The sequence below is a fragment of the Camelina sativa genome, chromosome 14, assembly GCF_000633955.1.
Source record: "Camelina sativa cultivar DH55 chromosome 14, Cs, whole genome shotgun sequence".
Taxonomy (NCBI): domain Eukaryota; kingdom Viridiplantae; phylum Streptophyta; class Magnoliopsida; order Brassicales; family Brassicaceae; genus Camelina; species Camelina sativa.
In genome coordinates, this window is record NC_025698.1 from 30,031,396 (window position 1) to 30,050,590 (window position 19,195).

Consider the following 19,195-nt stretch of genomic DNA (forward strand, 5'->3'; position numbering starts at 1 on the left):
ACGACAGAGACAGAGGAGATTCAGACGACGATATGGTTGGAGTGTGTGAATTCGAGTAAACGATGCCCAATCTGAGATTTGGAGGAGTGTTTTCATCATAACTATGTAACAAAATTCGAAGATCTGAAGCGGGACTATTGTACCAGAGAAGAGAACAAGAATTAGAGGGAAGATAAAGAGAAACCTCCGACTAGGTCATTTGACTTGAGGATTTATGTTGTGGTGTTTCTCGTAAAAGAAGATATTGTGTGTTGAATAAAGGAGATAAGATTGTGTGTGTGACGTTTAAGTGTTTAGGTCAGATGTTTTTTTTTAACTTAATCATTTTTTTGGTTTGGGCGGACAACTTAAGTTTAGATACAATTTTTCCTTAAAATTTTGGCGGACAATGAAATTTTATTATTCATAGCGTTTATCACTTTAGAAACGCTATAAAAAACAGACATAAGTCAACCATAGCATAAACACATAAACCGTTATGCTAAAGTGCTATTAATACTCATTTTTTTGTAGTGAACTCTAAAACTTTAAAATCGATTGTTGTGAGGTTTAGGACTGCTTAGATTATTTGCAAATTGAACCGATTATGCTATATTTAAAATCTGGTTGTGATTGTTTGTTTACTTGATAGTTGATAGCATGAAAACCTTAGATCTAAATCCTAAAATCGAAAAGAGAAAAATATAAATCTGTTTGTTCTAAGTTTAAACCCGATTATTGTTGATTGTTTGTTTAAAATCAAAACCCTAAAATCAATCTTTGAAATCGAAAATCCTAGAGAATTTTGTCTCATTAAATTTTTGTCATTATCATGTTTAAAAAAAAAGGAAATTTTATCTAAGAAAAAGGAAAATTGCTAAAACCTGAAATTATGTGCATATTTTCTGTTCATATTAGAATTTGTCTAGGATTATTTTCATGCATGTTAAAGCCACGAAATTAAGCATAAAGGCAAGGCATGTTTCGATCTCAAATACCGCATTAACTAAGTTTAAATTGATGGCATGGTTCGGTCTCAAATACCGCATGTCCTAGTATAATATTGATTACATGGTTCGGTCTTAAATATTGCATGCTAATGATCAAATGCACGTTTTTTTATTGTGTAGATGGCAACGCTCAACAATCTCCAATATGCTGCCCTAAATGTCTCTAGAGACAATTACTTGCAATGGGCATTGGACACAAAGATCAACCTGAAATCAAAAGACCTATGCGAATGCATTGAGGATAAGAATGAGAGTGACTGTTCTGAAAAGAATAAGTACAAGGCGATTATGCACATACGCCATCATCTTGCTGAAAGTCTCAAGAACCAGTATCTTACTATTGAAGATCCTTTTGAGCTTTGGACAGAGTTGAAAAACAGATATGGACACCAAAAGACGGTGCTTCTACCAAATGCTCAATTCGATTGGAAAAACCTAAGGATCCAGGATTTTAAATTCGTGGATGAGTATAACTCAGAGCTATTTAAGATAGTCTCAATCTTGAAGTTATGTGGTACTGAGGTTACTGAGAAGGACTTGCTAGAGAAGACATTCTCTATCTTTCACACTAATAACATACTACTTCAGCAACACTATTGTGAAAAGGGTTTTAAGACTTATGCAAACCTCATCTCTTGTTTGCTACTTGCTGAGCAATACAATGAGTTATTGTTGATGAACAGTGCTGTGAGGCCTCCTGGATCTACCCCCTTACCAGAAGCTCACAAGGTTGATGTTGCTAAGAAAGAGCATAATGAGCCCAAGGAAACTAAGGAGACCAACTACGTCCATAGAGACAAGTATCACGGTTGTGGCCGTGGTAGGGGACGTGGTGGTCGTGGCCAGTACCAAGGGAACCGATATGATGGTTATGGCCGTGGGAACCAATCCGACTTCGGTTGTGGTCGTCGTAGAGGCCGCGGAATTTTCAAACCACAACATAAGACTAAATCGGTTTGTCACCGATGTGGTATGGCAAATCATTGGGCCAAGACGTGCAGAACACCTAAGCATCTCATTGATCTCTATCAAGAGAGTTTGAAAAAGAATCCAGAAGGTAACCTGGTTCATCTTGATGGTGAAGGAGATTTCGACCATGAGAATGATGACCAATTGGATTATGGGACTTCTGATTGCCTAAGAGAGGAAAATTAAATTTCTTATTGGTTGTATTGATTTATTTTAATTATCTATGTTTTATGACTTTGAATTTTATTGAATTATTATTTTGGTTTAAATTCAATTATTTTATTTCTTTCAATATAAAATTATTTTTTTATGTTTAAAATATAAATTCTTGTTCATTTTAGAAATGGCTGAGGACAAGAATATACTTGTGGTGGATAGTGGATCCAGCCACACAATTTTGAAGAATAAGAGATATTTTGTTAATCTCATTATGAAAAATGCCAATATTAGCACAATTGCGGGTATAGCAAGCTTAATTGAAGGCTACGGCCAGGCACATATATTATTACCGAATGACACACATCTTGAACTAAGTACTGCCTTATATTCACCCAGCTCAAAGAGAAGCTTATTGAGTTTTAAAGACATTCGTTTGAATGGTCTACATGTTGAAACTAAGGGTGAAGGAAACCAAGAGTTCCTATATATTACTGAAATCACCCAAGGCCACAAGAAGGTCTTAGAGACTATACCCGCATTAGCCACTGGTCTTTACCATGCCAAGATTAATACTATAGAGGCTAATTTGAAAATGAATAAAATGTTCAATGAAACAATTCACTTTATGGCATGACCGGCTTGGCCATCCGGGTTCTAACATAATGTGTAAGCTAATAATGAATTCTAATGGGCACACTCTTAAAGAGAGAAGAGTTATCCCTAAAAATCTCACGTGTGTAGCATGTGCACAATGGAAACTCATTATAAGGCCATCACCAGTCAAAGTAACTAAAGAGATTTTCCACTTAAGACTATACGTCTAGACAATGCTGGTGAATTTACATCCCAAGCGTTTAATGAATATTGTATGTCCATGGGGGTAAGTGTGGAACATCCTGTGGCACATGTCCATACACAAAATGGATTAGCTGAATCTTTTATTAAACGTATTCAATTGATTGCTCGGCCATTACTTATGAGGTTGAAGTTTCCTCTGTCGGCTTGGGGACACGCAATATTACATGCAGCTGAGCTTATACGCATCAGGTCATCTAGTGAACATAAATATTCACCATCCCAACTATTAACGGCTCATGAGCCAGACCTATCCCATCTAAGAACATTCGGGTGTGCCTTTTATGTACAGATTGCTCCACCATAGAGAACTAAGATGGGACCTCAAAGGAGGATGGGAATATATGTTGGATATGATTCTCCCACCATTATTAAGTATCTTGAGCCAACTACGGGTGATTTATTTAAGGCCAGACACGCGGATTGTCAGTTTGCTGAATCCGAATTTCCTATGTTGTGTGGAGAGAATAACAAGCTGGTCAAAGAATTATCATGGAATCAAACATCCTTAAATTGTCAAGATCCTCGGACTCTAGCATATGATGCAGAGGTCCAAAAGATTATACATTGCAAAAGCTAGCTATTCAATTGCCAGATTCCTTTGTTGACCCAAAGAGAGTTATAAAATCGTACATACCAGCTTGTAATGCACTAGTACGTATTGATGTTCAAGAGGGACACAACAAAGTTGCTACAGAGTCTAAGGCCCGTTTGAAACGTGGTAGACCAATAGGTTCCAAAGATAAGAACCCTCGGAAATCTAAGAAAGGTGCAAATAAAACCGAGGTTGAGAAAAATATAGACATGGCCGTGGCAAATCCTAAGGTACCGAATGAGGTTTGGGACGCTGAACCTCAAGGTCCTTAAGGTATTGATAATAATGAGATCTCGATCAATTATATCATGTCTGGAATAAAATGGAACCGTAAGGATGTCGACATTGATGAAATATTTGCTTATAAGGTAGCACTTGAAATAAATGAGGATCATGAACCCACGTCCATATTAGAGTGCACTCAAAGTAAAGAATGGATAAAATGGAAATAATCCATTGACGTGGAGTTGAATTCATTAAAGAAAAGGAATGTGTTTGGTCCGATCTTAAGGACACCATTCAATATATAAAGCCAGTTGGACACAAATGGGTCTTTGTAAGAAAGAGAAATGAAAATAATGAAATCATGAGATATAAGGCACGACTTGTAGCACAAGGATTCTCTCAATGACCAGGAATAGATTATGAGGAGACATACTCCCCTGTGATGGATGCAACGACTTTTAGATTTCTAATAAGTCTGGCTATAAGAGAAAAATTGGATTTGCGGTTAATGGATGTTGTAACTGCATACTTATATGGTCCACTGGATAATGAAATTTATATGAGATTACCAGAGGGTATTGAGCTCAAAGATAAGAGTGGTTCTCGAGAACAATACTGCATAAGGCTAAACAAATCCCTTTATGGACTGAAACAAAGTGGGCGTATGTGGTACAATAGATTAAGTGAGTACCTAGCCAAAAAGGGCTATAAGAATGATCCCATCAGTCCATATATTTTTATAAAGAAGTTTGCAAACAAAGGGTTTGTAATCATAGCAGTATATGTGGATGATTTGAATATCCTAGGAACCTCTGGGGAAATCGCCCAAACAGTTGATTATCTCAAGAAAGAATTTGAAATGAAAGACCTAGGTAAAACTAAGTTCTGTTTGGGATTGCAGCTTGAGTACATAGATAATGGAATCCTTGGGAATCAAATGACATATACTGAAAAGGTACTCAAGAGGTTTAATATGGACCAAGCTCACCCATTGACTAGCCCAATGGTTGTAAGGAGCCTTGATTTGGATAAAGATCCATTCGGTCCAAAGAAGGACGATGAAGAAATTCTCGGTCCGGAAGTGTCATACCTTAGTGCTATAGGAGCGTTAATGTTCTTAGCTAGCCACACTAGACCGGACATATGTTTTGCCGTGAACCTCCTAACAAGATTTAGTTCTTGTCCAACCCAAAGACACTGGAACGGTATCAAGCATGTGTTGCGTTACCTACAAGGAACGCTAGATTTGGGTTTATTTTATACTAACTATAACAAAAAAGGTTTAGTTGGTTTTGCTGATGCAGGTTATCTATCGGATCCACATAATGCAAGGTCTCAAACCGGCTACGTGTTTACGCACGGTGGTTTAGTGATTTCATGGCGTTCAATGAAACAGACCATTGCGGCCACATCATCTAATCATGCCGAAATCTTAGCTATGCATGAAGCCAGCCGAGAATGTGTGTGGTTAAGGTCGATGACTCAGCACATCCGATCAGATTGTGGAATGGCCGACGACAAAGAAGCTACTGTTATATATGAGGACAAAGCACATATTACCCAAGTTCTTCTTCACACATGAACTACAAAAGGCCAGAGAAGTTCAAGTGGTGCAAGTTCCGTCAAGCGACAATTCAGCCGATCTCTTCACCAATTCGTTACCGACATCGACATTCAAGAAGCTCATGTACCAGATTGGGATGCGGAGACTAAGGACTTCTAGTGATGCTTGGAACAGGGGGAGTAATGCGTGTTGTACTCTTTTTCCTTCACTTTGGTTTTATCCCAATGGGTTTTCCTGGTAAGGTTTTAACGAGGCAGCGTCCCCAAGCGTATTACGGTGATCTCTTAGCATTTGCACGGTTATGTCATCCAAGGGAGAGTGTTGTAAATCACTTATTGATGGATCTCCATAACCGGCCCATATATTATCTAAGTTCATATTATTCTATTCTTAGTCGGTTTTGTACTTAGAGTTATCTATCCCTATATATGTAACACTTATTCGATTATCAATAATAAGATAAGAGAGAAACCTTTTTCGACTTTCTCTAATTTTGTAACAAATATCATCAATATAATACTTTATTTAGTGAATATATATATAGTTTATATGTACATTAATTTATTTATTTTTACCTTTTTAGCACATTGACAAATAAATATAGATATTCATAGTAACCTCCTTTTTCTAGGCAAGAATTAAAATTTACATAGTAACCTTTTTTTTTTGTCATAATTACGTACATATTAGTGATCATTTATGTATCTTACATGCCCAAAATCACACGCACAAGAAATCATAATTATTACAGAACCCTAATTTCTAACCACCGCCACCTCCACCACAACCACCTCCACCTCCACCACAACCGCCACCACCGCCGCCGCAACCTCCTCCACCTGCAAAGGGACCACGACCATTTCCTCCGCCGCAACAACACCCTTTGGTCTTACTTTTTCCCGAAGACGACATGACAACAAGACCTCCATCTTTTGTTCCCGCCGTTTCACCTTTCTTTACATCATCTCCCCGAGGAGATGACGTCGGCTCCTCTTCCTTGCGGCACCTGTAATAGCATAAGAGAAGACCCATCGCGATGGCCTATTATTAACAAAGGATTATAAATTTATGATGGCAATACTACTTAATTATGAACTTTTTGTCTTTAAATGTTTCTGAAAATGTAATGATGCAAATATGAAATATTGTCCATTCATATATATAGGTCTAAGTTACCGTTGACTTAAAAGATAAGCTTAAAACATATTTGTATTTATTTTTCTGACGTATACAAGAAATTGCAGTCGAATTTTTCAATCTTCTAGCAATTAAAAGATCCGTTCTTGTTGATCAATAACTTTTCAAGAAAAACAATGTATATACATATTATACAGTCAAATATAAAATGAGATCCTATTAATAGAATGAATAGTTGAAATCTTTGGAAATTAGACTTTATATATTTTTGGATTTAATCATAAGATATGTCATGTATGCAACAACTACACTTCATATATGATCACAATGTGATCATCACATTCTCTTGTTGAATGAAATATTTTTAATAAATTTAGATGATTGATAGATTCGTTTGAAGACCAGGCAACCTTTACCGTGCAATTACATATCTAAAAATTGAAAGCTCGTTACTTAGTTACCCACACATCTCACGTGCAATAATTATTAACCGTACAACAAAACCTCCATCTTTCGTCCTCGTTCGTCGTCGTTTCACGTTTCTTGACGTCATCCATCGGTTCGGCCTCCTTGCGAGTTGCGACACATGTAATAGCATAAGAGAAGACCCACCTCGATAATATATAGTAACAAAAGATTATAATGCCAAAAGGATACTCTGGAAGTTTGATGATACATAGTAACATATACTATGATGGTAATTAATTATCCCCATATTTCCGTTGACTCTTACTATATAAGCTGACAACATTCAGGTAACCTATATAATTTGAAACGTACGAATACAAGTATTTGCAGTGAAATTTCAATCTACTAGCAAATAAATGGAATAATTCTAATTATTTATTTAGTTTTTAAGAAAAAATAAAAATGTATATATTATACGGTCAAATCTAAAATAAGAACCAAGTGATAGATTGAATAGTTGAAATTCCATGGAAATATGACTTTTAGATTTATGGGTTATAATATATTCATTAGATATATCATATATATACTCTTGTCATGTCTACACTTGATATATAATATTTACACATTTATCTTTTTGGATCGAATATTATAATGAAACTAGATATATTATTGAGCTTGCTGGAAGACCAAGCAAGCTATATATATTCCCGTCAAATTACGAAAAATAGAAAGCGTGACTTACCCAGTCCATAACACATCAGTCAATTTTAGAAAAATAATTTTTTTTTCGTTCTCGCAATTATGAAGGCGATTTTACGGTTATTTTTTGGTCAATTTCTTCGAAAATTCTGACGGTTTCTCTAGCTGTTGCGGGGTGGTTTCTTTTGCTCCACGATCGAGCGGTTCCCCCTGGCAAAGTCGAGCATACTTTGTACGATGTAGCAGTTACAAATCCCATGAATCGAGTATTTAAAGGAGATCACACGGGACCCCCTGTTTATTTTCTTTCATCTCTCAAATTTCCCATTTCTTTTTTAATTCGTTATCTTGCTAATCCACTACAAATGGCGGATAACATCATGCGTGCCCTCCAGAACATTGATCTTGGAATAGACGATGTTCCCATTACCCTCCCACAAGCAATTGTACAACAAGCAGCAGACGCAAACAGATTTTGTCTAATAGGACGCCCACTCATCCCACGGAAACAGAACATTCGTCAAATTATCAATGCACTCTCACGCTCTTGGGGTTTGGTGGGTTTTGTTCGTGGTTGAATTGTGGAACAAAGAAGATGCCAATTCATCTTCCCCTCAGAAGAATCCATGGAGACAGTGCTCCGACGCGGACCATGGGCTTTTGTGGACCGTATGATGGTCCTTCAGCGATGGACGCCAGATATGGATCCCAACATGTTGAAGTTCATTCCTTTCTGGATCCAGATATGGGGAATCCCACTGCAATATCTCAACCTAGGTGTTATCGAAAGCGTCGCTCAATCCCTGGGAGAAAGGATGGAAGTTGATTTTGATGAAGCAAGTATCGCTCGTGTTCAATTTGTCCGGGTGCGTATCAATTGGGATGTTGACAACCCTCTTCGTTTTCAAAGGAACTATCAATTCACACCCGGAATCGACACTACCCTATGTTTTTTCTATGAACGACTACGAGGGTTTTGCGATGTCTGTGGCATGCTGACTCACGATTCGCGACGTTGCTTGATCCAAAATGGTGGTAATGATGCCCCTGATGATGACACTGATGGTGATNATTCTAATTATTTATTTAGTTTTTAAGAAAAAATAAAAATGTATATATTATACGGTCAAATCTAAAATAAGAACCAAGTGATAGATTGAATAGTTGAAATTCCATGGAAATATGACTTTTAGATTTATGGGTTATAATATATTCATTAGATATATCATATATATACTCTTGTCATGTCTACACTTGATATATAATATTTACACATTTATCTTTTTGGATCGAATATTATAATGAAACTAGATATATTATTGAGCTTGCTGGAAGACCAAGCAAGCTATATATATTCCCGTCAAATTACGAAAAATAGAAAGCGTGACTTACCCAGTCCATAACACATCAGTCAATTTTAGAAAAATAATTTTTTTTTCGTTCTCGCAATTATGAAGGCGATTTTACGGTTATTTTTTGGTCAATTTCTTCGAAAATTCTGACGGTTTCTCTAGCTGTTGCGGGGTGGTTTCTTTTGCTCCACGATCGAGCGGTTCCCCCTGGCAAAGTCGAGCATACTTTGTACGATGTAGCAGTTACAAATCCCATGAATCGAGTATTTAAAGGAGATCACACGGGACCCCCTGTTTATTTTCTTTCATCTCTCAAATTTCCCATTTCTTTTTTAATTCGTTATCTTGCTAATCCACTACAAATGGCGGATAACATCATGCGTGCCCTCCAGAACATTGATCTTGGAATAGACGATGTTCCCATTACCCTCCCACAAGCAATTGTACAACAAGCAGCAGACGCAAACAGATTTTGTCTAATAGGACGCCCACTCATCCCACGGAAACAGAACATTCGTCAAATTATCAATGCACTCTCACGCTCTTGGGGTTTGGTGGGTTTTGTTCGTGGTTGAATTGTGGAACAAAGAAGATGCCAATTCATCTTCCCCTCAGAAGAATCCATGGAGACAGTGCTCCGACGCGGACCATGGGCTTTTGTGGACCGTATGATGGTCCTTCAGCGATGGACGCCAGATATGGATCCCAACATGTTGAAGTTCATTCCTTTCTGGATCCAGATATGGGGAATCCCACTGCAATATCTCAACCTAGGTGTTATCGAAAGCGTCGCTCAATCCCTGGGAGAAAGGATGGAAGTTGATTTTGATGAAGCAAGTATCGCTCGTGTTCAATTTGTCCGGGTGCGTATCAATTGGGATGTTGACAACCCTCTTCGTTTTCAAAGGAACTATCAATTCACACCCGGAATCGACACTACCCTATGTTTTTTCTATGAACGACTACGAGGGTTTTGCGATGTCTGTGGCATGCTGACTCACGATTCGCGACGTTGCTTGATCCAAAATGGTGGTAATGATGCCCCTGATGATGACACTGATGGTGATGATGAAGACGGACCGGAATATGTACCCAACCCGGGTGTACACATTCAGGAACTTGATGCTGAAGGAAATCCTATTTTGGATGACCATAATGTTGGTGCCTTGGGAAACCAACAGGTTGCAGATGAAATGGACATCCCACTGCCGGATGCAAATCCCCCGAATGAAGCAATGGACAATGACTCAGAGCTTTCGGACATAGATCCATACCACAACTACTTAGCACACATTACTGACTTTACTACCTCTGAGGCTCATCATGGCATGTTTTCTGAAGCCATAGGTAATGGAAATTTGACTCCCATCTCTGTTTCCTCTAGTTTTGCTGCAGGAACTCTCTCTGCAACTTCTCTGCACCTAATGCGATCAAACTCCATCTATCCAAATCTGGAGATAATGGAGGCTGTCAATTTTGAAAAGGCGACTCAGAGACTTAAGATTGATAAGGGCAAACGTAAGCGAGATGAATACTTGGAACCAGTCGAGACTTCCCATGGAATCAGAATGAGAACCAGTGAACAGGGTGAGGGAAGCAGCTTTGCAACTACTACTGACTTAAATAGAGGCGCGGTGGGCCCTATACCACCACATCCACCATGAGGACAGCCTGCTGGAACTGTCAGGGATTAGGCAATGTCCCTACAGTTCGACGCCTTAAGGAGATAAATAGAAAAAATCTCCTGGACATCATTTGCCTATCAGAAACAAAGCAACAAAATGATCTGGTCCTTGATAAAGCTAATGAACTGGGGTTTCATCACGTTGTTACAGTCCCACCGGATGGGATGAGTGGGGTTTAGCTATTTTATGGAAAAATTATGTCAATTTAGTAGTTCATTTTAAGTCTCCAAATCTTATCGATTGTACAATATCTAGTAATGGAACAAGTTTTTTCTTTTCCTTTGTGTATGGTCACCCAAATCCGTATTATCGGAATGATCTATGGGAAAGATTAGAACGACTAGCCATTACTAGACAAGGCCAACCATGGCTAATAATGGGAGACTTTAATGAACTATTAAGCAACAATGAGAAAAGAGGAGGTCGTATTCGACCAGAAACTTCCTTTAAAGATATGCGACGAATGGTCCGACATTGTCATTTTCATGACTTAAAAACAGTGGGAGATAAGTTCTCTTGGGCAGGCCAGCGTGGAGCCCATTATGTAACCTGCTGTCTGGATCGCAGTATGGCAACCTCTACTTGGCACACACAGTTTCCAGCTTCAGTTCCCTTAGTAACGCAAATATCTGCATCAATAGAACTTCGCAGAGGGTACTTTTCCTATGACTCACGCCTCTACAAAAAAGACGGTTTCAAAGATTCAGTATTAAGGGGATGGAGGAGACTACAAGATCCACATCATGGTAATTTGAAGCATCGAATAACACACTGCAGACAGGAAATATCAAAATGGAAGCGGATGAACAAAGTACAGGGAGAAGAAAAAATAGTTTTACTTCAACATGCTTTGGACAAAGCAATTGCTACGGGTGCGACACTATCAGAAAGAACACGGCTTCGTAGAGAACTCAACCAAGCTCACACGGAAGAGGAATTTCACTGGAAAATCAAAATTCGGAATACTTGGTTGCAAGTGGGAGATAGAAACACTTCTTATTTCCACAAACCAGCAAAGACAAAACACTCACGAAACCGGATCAATGCTATCCAAGATCACATGGGTGAAATAAGAAGAACCGAGACTGATATTGCAGAAACAGCAGTCCATTACTTCCAAAATCAGTACACCTCACAAGACACACCAGAATCTTTTCTCCAGGAAATACTTCAGAACGTCAAGCAAACTGTCACCTCATCCATGAACACAGACCTTACGAAAGAAGTTTCAGAAGAAGAAATCAAGACTGCAGTATTTAGTATTGGATCACATCGTGCTCCAGGTCCAGACGGCTTTACTGGGATTTTCTATCAGCAATTCTGGACCGATATCAAGGAGAATATCGTGAATGAGGTTAAAGGATTTTTCAACGAGGAGAATATGAATTGTTTGCACAATCATACCAAAATCTGTTTAATACCAAAGATAGAGAGCCCGATCACCATGGCTGATTACCGTCCCATAGCCCTCTGCAATGTAAGTTACAAGATTATATCAAAAATTCTGGTCAACAGATTGAAAACACACTTCGACCAACTGGTTTCAGAGAATCAAGCTGCTTTTATACCGGGAAGAATGATTACTGATAATGTCATACTGGCTCATGAAGTACACCATGCTCTAAAGATTCGCAAACGTCAATCAAAATCTTATATGGCAGTCAAAACAAACATCACCAAAGCATATGATCGTTTGGAGTGGAACTTCCTGGAGAAAACAATGCAGTGCATGGGTTTTGATCAGAAATGGATCCGATGGATTATGGCTTGTGTCTCCTCTGTCAACTACTCAGTACTAATAAATGGAATACCTCATGGATTGATCCAGCCAGGAAGAGGCATTAGACAAGGAGATCCTCTTTCCCCTTATTTATTTATTTTGTGTGCTGAAGTTCTATCCCAAATGGTTCAAACAACTATAAGGAATCAAAATAAGCAATGGTGGTCCTGCAATATGTCACTTACTCTTCACGGATGACTCCCTATTCTTCACCCTGGCAAATAATAAGTCTTGCAACGCACTGAAAAGCATCTTTTCTCAGTACGAACAAGCTTCGGGACAAGCCATCAATTTAAACAAATCATCCATTACCTTTGGAAGCAGAGTCCACCCGGAAACCAAAAGAAGAATCCGCAACATAATGGGCATTCACAACGATGGCAGAAGAAAGTATCTAGGTCTACCAGAGCAATTCAATAAGAAGAAGGCTGAGATGTTTAAGTACATTATCGAAAAAGTCAAAGACCGTACCCAAGGCTGGAAAAAAAGGTTCTTATCACCGGCTGGAAAAGAGGTACTCCTAAAATCTATCGCCCTTGCTATGCCTATATACTCTATGAATATATACTCTACCGAAAGAAACTTGTGAAGAGATAAACGGGACTTTAGCTAGATTTTGGTGGGGATCGGATGAAGAAAATAAAGGAATGCATTGGTTTGCATGGAACAAAATGAGTTAACCTAAAACTGAAGGTGGTCTAGGATTTAGGGACCTAGAACATTTTAATACAGTCCTACTTAGCAAACAGTCCTGGCGGCTCCTACAAAAGCCAAATAGTCTAGTTGCAAGGGTACTAAAGGCTAGATATTTTAGTGACACCAACATTCTCAATGCTACAGAGAAAGTCAAGTCGTCATATATATGGAAATCCATTTTGCATGGTAGGGATCTTCTTCGTAAGGGATTATGCCTAGTGATTGGAAATGGCACAATGATAAATGCTTGGGTAGATCCTTGGCTACCTTTAGACCCTCCCAGACCCCCACGACCAAAAACCCCAAACTTAGAACCTATGCAGGTTGATGGTTTACTAAATGAAGACAAATCGGGTTGGAATGAAGATCTAGTGAGACAACTCATTCACGACGACGACATCAACACAGTTCTGAATCTAAAAATCAGTAAAGAAGCAGACAAAGATTTAGTTGGCTGGCAATACACGAAGACTGGTTTTCACACAGTAAAGTCTGCATATTGGTTATCAACACACATCCCAGACCAAACAATTCATCCTCCTCCAGGTGATCCTGCACTAAAAACAGCGATCTGGAAACAATACTTGGCCCCAAAAATCAAACATTTCCTATGGCGATTATTATCTGGAGCACTATCTTCGGGTGCTACAATGAGATACAGACATATATCACAATACTCTGTTTGTCGTCGATGTTGCATAGAGGAAGAAACAACAGAACATCTATTCTTTGAATGTGAATTTGCTCAAGCGGTTTGGCGAGGATCAGGCATACCAAATAACAGACTACAAGATCCGACAATCACTACAACTGATAAGATCAAAGAACTGCTATCAATGACGAAGGAACAGAACATGGATGATATCACAAAGCAAATCCCTTTTTGGACACTCTGGAGAATCTGGAAGTGTAGAAACATCCTACTGTATCAACAGAGACATATACCTTGGAATATCTGCATACGACAGGCAAAGAAAGACGCAAAAGAATGGCTTGATGCCATGACAGCTGTAGAGGACTTCCAATATTCAGAGACTATTTCCAACACAAGATCACAACCAAAGCCGAAATGGCAATCACCAGATCAAGGATGGATAAAATGAAACTATGATGGTTCTTTCCTGAGCAATACCATCAAAACACAATCTGGATGGATATTTCGGAACACAACTGGTAATTATGAAGGTTCGGGTCAAGCAGAAGGACAATGTACCAACTCACCTCTTGAAAGTGAACTTCAAGCAGCACTACACGCACTACAACATGCCTCAGCTAAAGGTTATACAAAGATCCATATGGAAGGAGACAACAAGGAGGCAACGGCTATTCTTCAGGGAAAGACAACTCATTTTGCAACTTACAACTGGCTGAGAGACATCCAATCTTGGATCGGAAAGTTTGACATGGTTAAATTTGGATGGACCCCAAAAGACAACAACAAATGCGCGAATACACTAGCGAAATCACCACGACCAACAGACGATATTATTCTTTTGTACAATCATGTGCCAACTTTCCTAACCTCCGTTTTGTATTGTGACTACTCTTAATTATCAATCAAGTTTTAAGTGTTAAAAAAAAAAAACACATCAGTCACGCATGCTGCAAATGTTGGAAACATTCTATTTATAAAAATCTACGAGAAAAAAAAAGGAAAAAATAAAGAGACAATTTTAAATTCATCCAATATCCAAACAATTTCACGACAGATACATGATAATTAACTAAATAACTGTTGAAACATGATATTTTACTCTACCGCAAAATCATTATAAAACGTATGACAAGAAAAATGACTCAAATTTTCCGATGTAAACAAGAAACGGCTAGCTTAGAACAACCGAGTCATATAGAATTAAGAGTATGTACGGAAAAGTTTAGAAGAATTTCAGTATAATGTATATATACACTACTGTAATATATAGTTTTGTCAAAAAAAGAATACTATAAATGTCATATAATATTAATCACTAATTACCCTTAGAAATGTAATTTGTTGACCAAAAAATATAAAGTAATTTATTTACAAAATTTTGATAAAAATATTGATTGTAGCGAAAGTTTATATTGGAGCGTATATATTTAGGAAAAGTGTATCTGTAACCACCCAATTGTAAACCGTAAATTTCAAAATTACAAAATAGTAATTTTCACTTACACGATTCATCATAGTATCATACAATAGAGCATCTAATATATATTGTACATTCAATTTCCACTCACAAAGGATTATCACATATAATAAGACCTTACATGTATGCAAAAATTACGATCACACGAATAAGAAAACCATTATTACATAACAATGACAATGAAATGGTTTAACCTCCGCAACCCCCGCAACCTCCACAGCCTGCACCATCACCACAAAGGCACCCTTTGCCGCGGCTAAAAGCCCTGCTAGTTCTTGTCTTACTACCTGACGTCATCACACGAAGACCTCCATCTTTCTCTCCGGGTTTACCCTTTTTGATATCTTGCGGCGGTGAAGACGAGGATGACGAAGGCTTTTTCTTCTTCCGGCTGAAGAAACAGCAAAACATACGAACCATCGAGATCCTATAGTAAAACTCAGTGACAGCTTTTGTCCTTGTTTTTATGAAAAAAAAGATGTATCTATGATGAAATGGATTTTTTACTTTTATATGTAGAAACCCCTAAATTTCCGTTTGTTGACTTTGTATATATACAACTTACGAAATATGCATAACATATTATTTGTCTTTAATTTAAATTACACAAGAAATTGCAGAAGAAATTTCGATTATGCTAACGAATGTGGCCGGTATATCTTTCAAATACATCGGAGATCCATTCAAATCTACATACCTAAGAAAAATTGCTGAGAAATGAATAAACTCTTTTTTTGGGCAAATTTTGAAAAATGGACCTAGGCTCCGATCCTCCCACACCGAACATAGAACCCACACCCACTCCCTTAGGTCCATTTTTCGACCTAAGCTTTGGTCCAATTGTTGGACTTTCCAAGCCCAAGTCAATTCTCCTATTAGTATGATATTGTCCGTTTTGGTCACAAGTGGCAAAGCCCGCACGGATTTCTTATTGGGCTCCTTCTCAAAAGGTCTCATACTAATTGGAGTTGGTATTAGTTTATATATTAGAAACTTATTTTCTAATCTTCAGATGTGGGACATTGTTTGTATCCCAACATAAAGAAAAAGAAATTGCACACTTTCAGAGCATTTCGTTTGACCACACTACCATAGCAGCAGATCGTGGTTTACGGTTGTAGCGGCGGCAGAAACCACAGATGCAATTATCCCAATTCGCAAGTGACCATATATATATGGTTCTACGGAATTGTTCAAACAAAAAGATTTTGAATCAATAAACAAACTCTAATCTCTCTTTCTTTAATTTACCTTCTCTGTTAGGTTTTAAGGCATGTTAGTATGTTACATGTATTAGACATTGGAACCTAAAAACAGTCTGGAGTCGATCTTTTATGCATTACATAGATCCAAGACAGGATCAAACCCTTTATAACCCATTAAAGAAGGATACAATAGCTAAGATCGAAAGAACAATGCCGTTATTACCAGGGTAATTAACCCGGTGACGAAAAAGCTAATGCCCAAAACAGAGATAAATAACTATAATTACCTAATTAATAACTAAGAGAACCTCGAGTTTTAAGAGCCGCCCCCACATCCACCTCCACCTCCACCTCCTCCTCCCCCTCCACCACATCCACCACCACCGCCACTGTGACTGCCACGACAACCGCTGTCACCGCCGCCACTGCCACCACAACCACCACCGAAACCTCCATCATCTCTTTTACCCCGAACCCTCTCCAATCTTTTAGGCGCCTGATAGCGCGAGCTACCATCTACAGTGTATGGTTTAACCGGAGCAAGAGATTTCTTCACAATGGTGTCGCTTTTACCCCGCAAGCCATCTACATGAAAAAGAAAAAGAAAATCGGCGTCAAATCTGCCATACCTTAATGAAAAACTTACATTATATATTTAAGAGAGAAAAAAAAAACATCATTTACCACTTTCCACATCAATGTTCCTTGGCTGATATGTAGGAGCAGAAACAATTTCTCGCAGCCATTGCGGTGTCTGTGGCTGCTGCTGTAGCTGAAGCTTCTTCTTCTTCTTGTCCATGAAACATGAAAACATTATGAAAACAACTACCGTTAATACGCTGGCGGTGATGACTATAGCAATAAGTTTATACGTATCATTCATGAATTTTTTTTTCTTTTTCTTTTTGGTTTCGTTTGGGAACTTATATATAGCAGAGTTAAAGACGAATGTGGAAGATGCATGCATGTGACATAATGAGGGGATTAATACGCATTTAATAGGAAAACTAGGGATTTGTTGATTTTAATCTAATTCCGTGAAAGACATTTTAGAGACCTACTAAACCATAGATTTAAGTTAGAGTCCTATTTCCGGATAACATACAAATATGCATTATTGGAGGTCCAATCACTCAACCACTAAAGAAATTTTGGCCACAGTTTCTCACATTCTCTCAACGCGCTCGAAGAGTGAGATAGAGAGAGTTTAAATAAAACAGAACGATGTTTCAATATTGATCATAACAATTGTATTTCAGAAAATGGGTGTGTAATAATTGATTTTACTAACTTCTTACCTTTCAGAAGATTTTACTTTTTAGGTTTTTTTTCTTCTTTTTAATATCAACTAGGAATTTTACCATGCATACTTGCATAGGCATAATTTTGTTTTTGCATAAACTAATTATTTTATCTATAGTAAAAAGGTTTTGTTTACACCCCAATATTATATATTATAAATTATAGATGTGTATTAACTAAAAAGAAGAATATCACATTCCCAACATACATCAACCGGTGGGAAAAGTGTTTCATGAAAGAAAGAGATAGAACCGGTGTGCATATCAACTTTGCTAAAGAAAGTATCTAAATAAGTAAATATTAGTATGTGACAAAGCTGCCGCCACAAGTCCCACAACCGCAGCTGCAATTATGCAAGTGACCATATATGTTTCTACGCAATTGGTTCGAAGTTCGAACAAAAAGAATTTCAATGAACAGACACTGATCTCTACTTCTCTGTTAAGGCATGCATTAACACTAACAGTCAAGAACCATTCTCTTTTCTATTACACAGATTTTTTAAGAACAGGCTTAAGCCTTTTATAATCCCTTAAAGAAAAAGGATACAATACAATCTCTTGAGTAACAATAATCGAAAGAACAATGCCGTTATTACGGGAACCCTCAAAACGTATGACGAAAAAAGCTAGAGCCCAAATATCGAGTACTTGGTCTTGTTCAAAAGAAATGGGTACCGTTTTAAGTAGAGGCAAGATCTAGAGTACGATTTATATAAACTCAACCGCCAATGAAGCTTTTAAAGGAGTTTAAAATCTGAGTTATCTATTTGTAGCTTTGTGACACCTCCAAAACGAGCTTGTCCATGAACTGGTATTTCTTGTCAAACCCCCAACCAGGATTACTCTGCATTGCCAAAAAGTTTCAGAAAAACGTCAATACCTCTTTAGATATAATTGATGGTAAATGAAGAGTTTGGGGTTTGGTTAAAGAGATCAAACCTTAAGAGTAAGAGCTGCACGATCTGCAAATCGTTTCACGGAATCAGGTGCACTTTTGGGTATTGTTGTAGCAATTCTATCGAGTTCCTCATTCTGTTTCTTAGCAGTTACTCGATCAGGACCACTGTAGTGATCAACAATCTCTTTCATAAGGGGAGCTTGTGCCATCGCTTCATTAATTGCTTCCTGCAAAAAGGGAGAAATTTCAAGTGATCATCAACTGAAACAAAAATAGCATGGATTTCATAGTAAGCAAAATTCACAAATTGAACAGTATTACCTCCCATTCTTCTTGATCCTTGATTCCCTCATAAGCCACTATGAAAGGCTTCACTTTCTCAAGGCACTCACGCAGAGACATTGGTGGCTTCTCATCAATGTCAGGATTCGATCCAAAGTCTGGCATAATGTATTCTGGCTCACACTCAATCTACAAAAAAAAAAAACAGAGAAAGACAGAGAAGACTTAGAGACTCAATATCCATTACAATGCAAAACC

General features: G+C 38.0%; 3 protein-coding genes across 3 annotated transcripts in view; all 3 read right to left on the reverse strand.

Annotated features, from left to right (window-relative positions):
* Window positions 6,119–7,050, reverse strand: LOC109128750 (loricrin-like). The gene is made up of 2 exons (XM_019235633.1): window positions 6,985–7,050; window positions 6,119–6,397 (listed from the first exon to the last, which is right to left on the reverse strand). The coding sequence occupies exons 1-2, from the start codon at window positions 7,048–7,050 to the stop codon at window positions 6,119–6,121; spliced, it is 345 nt and encodes a 114-aa protein (XP_019091178.1).
* On the reverse strand, window positions 16,507–17,399 carry LOC104742882 (H/ACA ribonucleoprotein complex subunit 1). The gene is made up of 2 exons (XM_010463959.2): window positions 17,138–17,399; window positions 16,507–17,038 (listed from the first exon to the last, which is right to left on the reverse strand). The coding sequence occupies exons 1-2, from the start codon at window positions 17,334–17,336 to the stop codon at window positions 16,770–16,772; spliced, it is 468 nt and encodes a 155-aa protein (XP_010462261.1). The 5' UTR covers window positions 17,337–17,399; the 3' UTR covers window positions 16,507–16,769.
* Window positions 18,216–19,195, reverse strand: part of LOC104742883 (serine/threonine-protein kinase LMTK3-like) — a 2,673-nt gene continuing 1,693 nt past the window's right edge. Inside the window, exons 2-4 of the mRNA XM_010463960.2 lie at window positions 18,977–19,126; window positions 18,697–18,882; window positions 18,216–18,601 (exon numbers count right to left, since the gene is read on the reverse strand). Coding sequence (XP_010462262.1) covers window positions 18,521–18,601; window positions 18,697–18,882; window positions 18,977–19,126 — 417 coding nt within the window. The 3' untranslated portion in view covers window positions 18,216–18,520. The remainder of the gene's footprint in view (window positions 18,602–18,696; window positions 18,883–18,976; window positions 19,127–19,195) is intronic.